Source organism: Sinocyclocheilus anshuiensis, unplaced genomic scaffold, assembly GCF_001515605.1.
Source record: "Sinocyclocheilus anshuiensis isolate Anshui unplaced genomic scaffold, SAMN03320099.WGS_v1.1 scaffold629, whole genome shotgun sequence".
NCBI lineage: Eukaryota > Metazoa > Chordata > Actinopteri > Cypriniformes > Cyprinidae > Sinocyclocheilus > Sinocyclocheilus anshuiensis.
The window spans coordinates 512,272-522,014 of NW_015536485.1; the positions used below are offsets into that span (position 1 = coordinate 512,272).

The window sequence follows — 9,743 nt, forward strand, 5'->3', positions numbered from 1 at the left end:
CAAAATTTATGTCACTGCCAAAACTTTTGGCCATGACTGTAGGAGACATTCTCATTTCAAATCAAAATACTGAAATGTTTGTGTATATTGTATTACAAACTAATATCCATTTTAAATCACTGGCAATTGAAAACTGTTAAACAGTTAAAGTGCAATTACTACACCATTTTTCCTTCACCATGATTCCATCAGTACAAAACAGTTACTGCATCCCAATCCCAAATACAAAAGCAGTTGTAAGAATTTGTCCAGTTGAACACTGTGTAACACTGAGAATGCTTAACACAAAATATTGTTCTTTAAAGCTCGTTACCAAAAGACTCAAATAAAACATCTACTTAACATGTACCTTATTTTACACACTCAAACACTAACTTTCCATTTATCATTCAGGGTTTGAAGGAAGATTCCTGTAAAACTCAAGTTGTTTAACAGGGTACCAGAACTGTCACAAGATTATTTAAACAATGTAGGCCTATGTAAACTCCCTTTTTATAGCTAGAATAAACCTTTCCCAACAATAAAACCCAATTCACAATCCTAGCAATAAAAAACAACTCTCATAAAAATAAATAGCTTTACTGACTAAAACCCATCTTTAAAATTACTCTTCAAAAGACAATACAACAGGTGTTTCAACACTAATGATAGTCCTCATTCCCAATTTGTGGCAAGTGTCCAACATTGCAGGACACAAACCATCAGTTTGTAACACAGACACCACTTCTTAACAGAAGTGAAAATTAACAGGCAAATATTTACTCTGGAATGACACATTCCAGTATGTTTGAAACTTGACCGAATCTTTCATTTGAGATGATGTCCTGCCAGCATCTGCTGTACCTTTTACAGTCAATATCTTCTTCATATAATAATTTTTAAAAAATCATAAAATAATAATAATAAAAAAACACATCTTAGGAGTGACTTCTTACTCTTGCAACAAATACAAGAACTCACAGATACAGCCTTGTGCATTATAAACGAACATCAAACCACTGGTCATACAGACACTTTCCCTTTGACCTCTAGTTTGTTGGCATTCTCGCTCTGTTTGGTGGTCTGCTCCTCTGTGAAGGTAATGTAGGAATACACCAGACTGCCAGCAATGCTGAGAAGACAAGTACAGGCAATCAGATCATTAGCGTCACTCGAAATCAATGCATGCCATCGGTTTTTTTCTTCTGGGAAAAGCTCACTTCTTACCTGATGTAAAGACCAATGAAGTTAGTCCATGAGAAAATGTAATCGCCTCCAAATACCATTCCAATATACGTCACTAATATATTCTGCAGAAACACAAAAGTCGTCAACAAAAAGCAGGACAAACTGTATCTTTGTATGTTTAAGAAAAAAACATTCTTACTTTTAGGCAGCCGACGATGGTAGTAGTTAGCGCAGAGTTATACTGAGTGCAAAGTACAGTGGAGTACATTAAAACGAACCTGTAAATGTACCAACAGAAGATGTACTGTTAAGGACATCTCTGAAATCATTAAACTACACTATTAAAAAACTGAGGTTGGCAGAACTTTAAACAAAAAAATACAGTAGCAACATTTTAGTATTTATGGATTAAGCTTAAACATACATTAAAAAAAAAAACATTTTATTCACTTATATAATGTTAATATACCAACCTACTGAAGTACTTAAGTTCTACATGTAAAACGTAAAGTTCATCACACTTAGCTTTTCTATTCCAAGCTGAGGTAAATACTATTATATAGAAAGTGTGTGGAATTTAGCATTAACCAATTAACAATCTGCTACTGTAGCATTTTTGTGTGTTTTTACCATTAAAATTATGTTCTTTTTTGTGTGTGTGTAAAGGTGCGGCCACACTACTACACACGTAACTTCTTCATTCTTTATATCACTATGCAAGAGGAAACTATTCATTAAACATTAACATTAGCTTGTTGTGCATTCACTAGCCAATCAATTAAAATATATGATCAGGAGCTCAAAGTACTTCTGAAATAAAATAATAAACAATTCCCTCAGCACTTAAATATGATCTTGCATCTGTACAGACCACAGGCACTGGCTGCAGTCGTCTGCTAGTGTTTGCATTTCTATGATTGATGGAGTTTTTATATTTGTTGAGCTTTTATGACAAGTAAATTACAAACAAAACTAAATAAACACATGAACGCCACTAAACGTATTTAAATTGCATTAACTTAGACAGCCCCTAGTATGGACCAAATACAACGTTTCTATTTTAACTTACCCCATTATACAAGAGAGAATGAATTGACCTAGAAAAAGCAAATCTGACCAGCCTTCATATTCAAAAGCCTAGGGGCAAAAAAAGATATTTAGTGATGCATGGAAGGACACACTTAAAGGAAATAATTACCTAGAGATCCTTCAATAACACAGAGTAATTACCTTAGTTAACCCTTAAATTTCACAGTTATGGAGCTGTTTGTAAGGGAATTTGAAGGTCAAGCTCTTATATGGTAAAAAGTCACACATAACACAAAGAGGACTTTCCACATTTTTTTTTTCATAGGTTGAAACTGCGGAGAATTACTCACATGGTGAGTAAAAAACAACAAATCCACTCAACCCGTCTAAAAAGAGGTAAAGAGCTCACCTAAAAGGAATATACCTAACTCTGTAAGCTACTACATTCACTCTGCTAGTTAGGCTGACCGGTATAATGGTGGCTTTGTGCAAGAAACACACTGCCTCCTGGCCTCTCTCCTTCCTGAGGCACCGCCTGCCAAATAAACTGGGCCTCCCTGTGAACACACTGAGCTAAATAAAATGAGGCATTCATGGAGCAGGGCCCTGTCATCCTAACCTCCCAAACAACTAAGCCTTGTGCAAATGCTGCTTTCTCAAAAAGACCAGGATGCAGCACACTTTTTGACTAAGAAAATGCAGTTATTTTTTTCATGGGAAAAGCGTTCAGGCAGGAACAGACATGCTGAAATTTATGTCATTCAGCTTGCTATGATTTCAAGAGAATTTATGACAAGCGTGCAGTCGTTCCAATCGGCTAATGGTGTGTGTTCTCTGGCAATGTGAGCTCACAAGTCACTGCAGGGGAGCAGATGGTGTGTTCGTGGTTGCCAGATCATCGGTCGGTATGAGGTCTTGTTGAGAGACGGACTCTTAGGAGTGACTAGAGTCTTGGGGTTATTTAAGGTCTGGCATGTAAACACAATATATTATATATAACTGAGCATTACCAAACTATCTGCTGTATGTGTGCAACTGCTTTTATTGTTATTCAAGAAACACAATTTTATTAATGAGCCAATATCCATCGCTAGAAAAAACTATATAAAAATTCTATAATGTTTAAAAATAAATATATATGTTATATACAAAAGATTAGTGGTCGGCCGATATATCGGCCGATATTTGGCATTTTTCAAATATCGGCATCGGCTGATAAGTTTTTCTGTTTGGCCGATGCGTTCGTGGCGGGACTTTTATTTTGACAGCGCCTACGCACACAGTGCACACTCTTGTTCGCTGTCGTTGTTAACAGTTCTGTCCACGGACAGAAGTCTGTCTAATAATCAGATAGAACTGTTAAACAAAGGAATTAAAATGTATACAAAAAAGTATTATAACGATTGCTTTTATATTATTAGCAAATACGCATTTAAACAAATCTTTGAATGACTAATGAACATCTAATTTCAAAAACCTTGCAAACTTAGTCGAATCCAGCTGTGAGATCTTATGAAGTGTGCATTTGTATCCTGCATGATCGCATGTTCTCTGCATGATGGTCGGTCCGTGCGAATTGAATGCTGACAGGAGGAGAGTTCAGCTTCACTGAGACACACGATCGACAAACTTTAAACTTGCGCTTCATGCTTTTGCCCATTGTCATATTCATGTCATTTTCACTGTGTGCTGTATGTAAAATTAGTGTTACCTTGGCTTTATTTGAAAAAAATGTGATTCCCAATGCACACAAACTTCCCAGAATACCGAGTGCTCTGTTGGTTACAGTGTTTACTTACTTTTTAATTATATTTTTATTAAATATTTGTTTATTTGTGAAAAATACTTTGGTATTTAAAGTATAAGCATGTTTATTTTACACATTTATTTTTTTCAAATGATTTAAAATTTCTTAAATATTAAATAAAATAAATAAAATTATATCTGCTTTATATCGGCCACCCTGCTTTTCAAGATATCGGCATCAGCTGTCAAAAAACCAATATCGGTCGACCACTATAAAAGATCAAACCAAAGCCAATCTCAATCATTAGAGAACACTATATTTAAATTATAATGTTTAAAATAAATGAGTGAAAACAATATAAAAATTATTTATACTTATAAAAATGATAAATATTTATATGCATTCTGAGAAAAAAAATGTACAAAAAAAAATACAATAAAATAAATAATAATAAAAAAACTTACCTTATCCATATCTCCTGTGACATGTGAAAATAGCAGTGTTGGAAGAATCATAAATAAAGCATTGTAATAGAGCAGGCCATACTTTCCCAGCTCCTATTAGACAAAAAAAAAAATAGAGAGACAATAAAGCCATGTCATGATTTCCTCTTCTCTCGCACCCTCTACACTAGCTGCTCTTTTTCTAACAGAGAAACAGATGGTATCCAAACAGCGAGCCAAGGGGCTTTCTTCAGGAAGTGAGCATAGGCTTTAACAGGCTGTAAAATTTCGACATTGTCAGTGATTTAGATAAATCTGTACGCATAGTCCACATTCTTCAATGAAAACTGTAGCAGTTACAAAACTACTCTCTCTGGAGGCCTCAGATAGAACACACATGACTTTTTTTTTCAGTCCAAGCCAGTGGGGTAATGCAATAAACACCGCTCATGTTGCCAGCACTCTCGGTTTCATCAAATACAAGCACAGGCATATCTTCTAAATATATTGAAACTGAACCGGTGCTTGAAATGTTAGAACATGCATATGTGAACAACTTTTGCTCAGACTGGGTGCAGTAAAAATGAAGATGTGAAAGCACTCAAAACAAAACCAATTACGTAAACCATCAGTTCTCAAAAATAGGAGTAGGATAGCAAGATAAATAGACTTAAATAGATAAAAATGTCACCTTTGTCAAATTATAAACAACAAATTAAGCCAGCATGGACAGGTTTGCAAGAAAAACCCTCACCGTCATGAACGAAACGATGCAAAGTGAAATTTATGTAGTGAATTATTTCATGACATTTTCATTAAACAAACAACATAATTAGGAATTCACAAAACTTAGTGATCCATGGGGAGTTGCTTCATTTTTGTGCAAGCATAGGAAAGCAGTATATCTCAAATAATGACTACTGAGAACAGCTGCTGCTTAAGGGAGCATTCAAGGCATTTGAGTAATCTCTATCATGAATGTGTTTCTTTCCTTACCTTAGAGTCAAGTTTCTGTTTCACAAAAGCTCCATTGGCAGCAGTTAAGACATCGTTCATTAAAATGAACACGTACCCTTGCAGGTCAAAAGCCAAGTCAGCACTGCACAAGAAATATAAGGGAACTCATCAAACACTGTAAAAGACATATGTGATTAAATGTTTGCTTTTCTTCATACTTTATGAGTAAGATAGTGATGTATAATTAACTTCTATGTTGCAACACAGTCTTATAAACAATAACTTTCCTCTATAAAGCAGTAAATAAGTGGCATGTTCTTCAAGCAAGATAAGGCTGAATTCTATTGCATTTTGAATTCTATCAAACAATGAGCCACTGAAAACTTTTACCTTGCAGCTAAAAAGGCCCCTAGAATCATAGTAAATACTGTCAGCTGAACTGGCCGGGAGAATTTCTTCCTGTAATGAGGGACATAACCAGTGACATTTTTATCATACTATTAATTAATTAGATATAAGCTATCAGAGACACTGTAGTAATTGGAGAACTTTCACTTACTTTAACAAGAAACCTTCCGCCAGCATTGTGAAGAGAATAGAAAACCTCCTCAATACTGTAAACATTGGCAGGCTGAAGGAAGGAAAACCACATAATTAGATACAAATACATAAAATACAAAACAAGGCAGATGTATTATATGTAATATTTAAAGCTGTTATGTACTGGATCATACTTAAGTCTTTTTGTCCCAAAGAGTCCTGTTATTTGATTTCCAACATATAGAAGAGGTAGCGGAAATGTCTGTAATTACAAGGTAGGTCTTGAAAAAGCATAACAAGAAAGTTGTAAGCAACACTTACAAAGCTGCATTGTTTTGCAGGCCCATGTGGGTATCTTTTCCCATGTCAACAAAAAAAGACTTGCACATGTATTCTTTGGGGAAAGAACACGCGAGAACACGTGACAACACGCACAAGTTTAAAGGGCCAGCATTCCTCACCTTTCTAGGTATGCTATCATCAAATTCTGGGAAGGTGATCACCCGGAGGGCCTTTCCCACCCGTAACACAACAACTGTTGCCAGCATCTGCAAAGTAAAGTCATGATATGTACATGCCGCTCTGCTCTGTAACATAATGTGTAAAGCCCAAAGTATGGAAAGTGAGAAAAACTTTTATCAGACAAAAGAAAACCGACCTGACCAATGCCAACACATATCGAAGAGGGGAACCTGTTTGGGGAGATTGTTTTTAGCAAAGACTGAAAGCACAGCGTTTTGTTTACATGCTTCTTCCATTATAATTACATTTGAAAGCTATCCTAAAATAAACCACCATACGCAATGTAGTGTTGATTGTGAGATTTTTCATTATTATTCTAATCAGTGACTCACTTTAGTCCATACAAAACGCATTTATTTTACAATTACACTATTTACGTGCACATTTTAAGGCTTCTTGCATTTAAAAGAAAAAAAAACAAAGGCAAATTCTGGATAATCATCATTTTAAATAGTTTAAACCAAGTAGTAGCTCACTATGTTTATAAAAATGGGATGTGGTGGTACCAAAGTACAGAAAGGGTAACAACATTACACTTGATATAAACCTTAGTACTGAATGAGTACCATATTCATGTACCATTGTATTTACATGGTACTCCAAGGATACTAGTATCACAATGATACATGTTGGTATTAGCACGATAAGTCCCTAAATGCATGGTAATAACATTGTACTTTTTGTTTTTAAAACAACCAGCTTCAGTCTCACATTGCATGTTTAAATCAGCCCACGGAGGTCAACGTCCTTCTGCACTAAGCTGCCAACTATCCCAAGTATTCTGCATCTAGAGACAGTAAAGTACTTGGAAAACACAGAGTATGTAACTCCAGTAAAAAGTCTTCTTACCTGTAATTGGTCAGGACGCTCTTGTTCACTACAACTATAAGGAAAGAGCTGATTCCATAAAAGCCCGCAGCTAAAAGTTTGAAGAGTACCGTTAACGTTTGGTCCGCCATGCCAGCGGCTTCATTCCTCGACTCACATTGCTCCATTCTGAACGCAGCACCTTTCTTCCTCCCAACGTTGACGGCTCTGAACTTCCGCCATGTTTACAGAGCTACGTATAATGTGACGACAACATTTCTAATTTACATACGTCAGTGCTGTGCTCTCTGTCGCCTCCCTGCGGCAGCGGACTGCAAGATATTTGTCCGCGGAGAGACATAACACTACGCAGACTAATAGAGAGGATTTAAATTTAATTTAAACTTTCATACAGGATATTATTTTACCTCAAGTTATTAGACTTTTTTTTTAAGTCACTAGTTTAACATTGTCCATTAGCATATAGCAAAACAGATTTTTATTTTAAATTCATTTTAATACGAAATTAACCATGGTTTTACCACAAATAAAAAAAGGTTACTATAGTTAAACCATGGTAACCACAAATTAACCATGGTTTTGCTACACTAACCATAGTTTAACCATGGTATTTGTAGTAAAACTGTGGTTATACAAATGGTAATCAATAAGCCAAAAAAAAAAAAAAACCTTGGTTAGGGCTTTTACTACAATAAAACCATGGTTAATTTTCGTAAGGGATAACATAGCAAATCCAGTGAAATGAAATACAATAGAATCTCCCTGAAACTTTCTTTATTCATTCATTCATTCATTCTGTGGTGGAGAACCTCAAGGCATGGGTGCAATAAACTGAAGAGTTTGTAAGTGATGGGAACAAACGTCTCAGGTTACTTAGTAGGGAGCGAGACACTGCGTCCTCTAGGGGTCGCTATGGGGAACGCCTCGTCGTGACCCGTGTCTGAAGCATACATTGTCAGAAATGTCTGTTTTTTTCAGCTTAACAAAAAACAAGTAGGCCTACTGTAGAACATCAATGGCCGCTGCATTGGGAGCCATAGCTTCCTTACAAGTTACCTTCACACAAAAATTAACTAAGATAGCACCTTTGGAGGACCACGCCCCTTTCAGATTTAAAGACCAAAGTTATGCATTGCTATATGTGGCCAAGGACCACAAAAATCGATTTTTCTTTTATGCCAAAAGTAGGATATTAAATATGTTAAATGTTCATGAATCATGTTCATGTTCCATTTTGTACATTTCCTACCGTAAATAGGCTAGCCTAGGCTATCAAAACTTAATTTTTTATTAGTAATAACTTCATTTGGACAACTTTAAAGGCTATTTTCTCAATATTTTGATTTTTTTGCACCCTCAGATTCCAGATTCAGATAGTTGTATCTCAGTCAAATATTGTCCTATCCTAACAAACCATACATCAATGGAAAGCTTATTTACTCTGCTTTCAGATTATGTATAAATCTCAATTTAAAAAAAATTGACCCTTATTTTGTGGTCCAGGCGGTCACATATAGCCTACTTATTATTATCTTTGGGTTATTAGGCTATGTTTATAATGCTGTTATTAAATTAATTTGATTTTGTTTTGTGTAGTGTGGAAATGAAATAAAAACAAGAACAACAACAACACACACACACACACTCACACACACTCACACACACACACACACACACACACACACACACACACACACACACACACCCCACGGGTTAAAAATATTAAAGGCATAGTTTAATTAAAATTGTGACAATATAAAACAATGATTATTAGCCCACATTTGATACCCCCAATTAATAATTTTAAACAGGCTTCCATTTTCTAAGTAGATTAACAGTTCAAAGAAGAAGTTCAAAGGTGCTGACTGTTTTTCCAAAAAAAAAAAAAATGAATTGAGGTCAGAAGACCACATTTTGTGCACACTTGATGTTTTTATGTTGCAAAATGAGGACATATATATGATTAAGTTGCTTTTAAACTTTCTCTTTGATGTTATTTTTTAATGTGATATCCGATAAATCATCCATTTAATAATATTCATATTGTAGGTATATGAATCTTTCTCATCACTTCAAATGATCCTAAAGTAGTCTAAGAGGTACTTTAAAGACAGATGACTCCTGAGATAAAGTCATATCATAGGTCAGCAACTGTGCAATCAAATGCTTTAAAGTGACAAAGGATATGAGTAACTATTGAAGGAGATTTTTGTGAATAACACAAAAAAGTGTGTATATTTTAATGTCTCTTTTCATATTCACAAAAAAAAAAGGTATTAAGGTATATTTATAAAGTTTAACATACAAATTAATGAGACATTTTGAAATGTCTTTCTTTCTTTCTTTCTTTATTTCCTCCTTTCTTTATTTATTAAATACTTGTGGTCTGTCTTTGTGGTTTAGTCAACACAAAAAAGTGTGTATATTTTAATGTCTCTTTTCATATTCACAACAGAAAAAGGTATTAAGGTATATTTATAAAGTTTAACATACAAATTAATGAGACATTT

The 9,743-nt window shown here is 34.9% G+C and overlaps 1 protein-coding gene across 1 annotated transcript; it reads right to left on the reverse strand.

Annotated features, from left to right (window-relative positions):
• Positions 1-25: 25 nt before the first annotated feature.
• Positions 26-7,472, reverse strand: LOC107684099 (UDP-N-acetylglucosamine/UDP-glucose/GDP-mannose transporter-like). The gene is made up of 12 exons (XM_016480286.1): positions 7,255-7,472; positions 6,542-6,575; positions 6,345-6,431; positions 6,078-6,145; positions 5,903-5,974; positions 5,734-5,802; positions 5,383-5,485; positions 4,408-4,500; positions 2,237-2,304; positions 1,367-1,445; positions 1,207-1,289; positions 26-1,111 (listed from the first exon to the last, which is right to left on the reverse strand). Exons 1-12 carry the CDS (start codon positions 7,398-7,400, stop codon positions 1,003-1,005), a joined length of 1,011 nt encoding a protein of 336 aa, XP_016335772.1. The 5' UTR covers positions 7,401-7,472; the 3' UTR covers positions 26-1,002.
• Between the last annotated feature and the right edge of the window lie 2,271 nt (positions 7,473-9,743).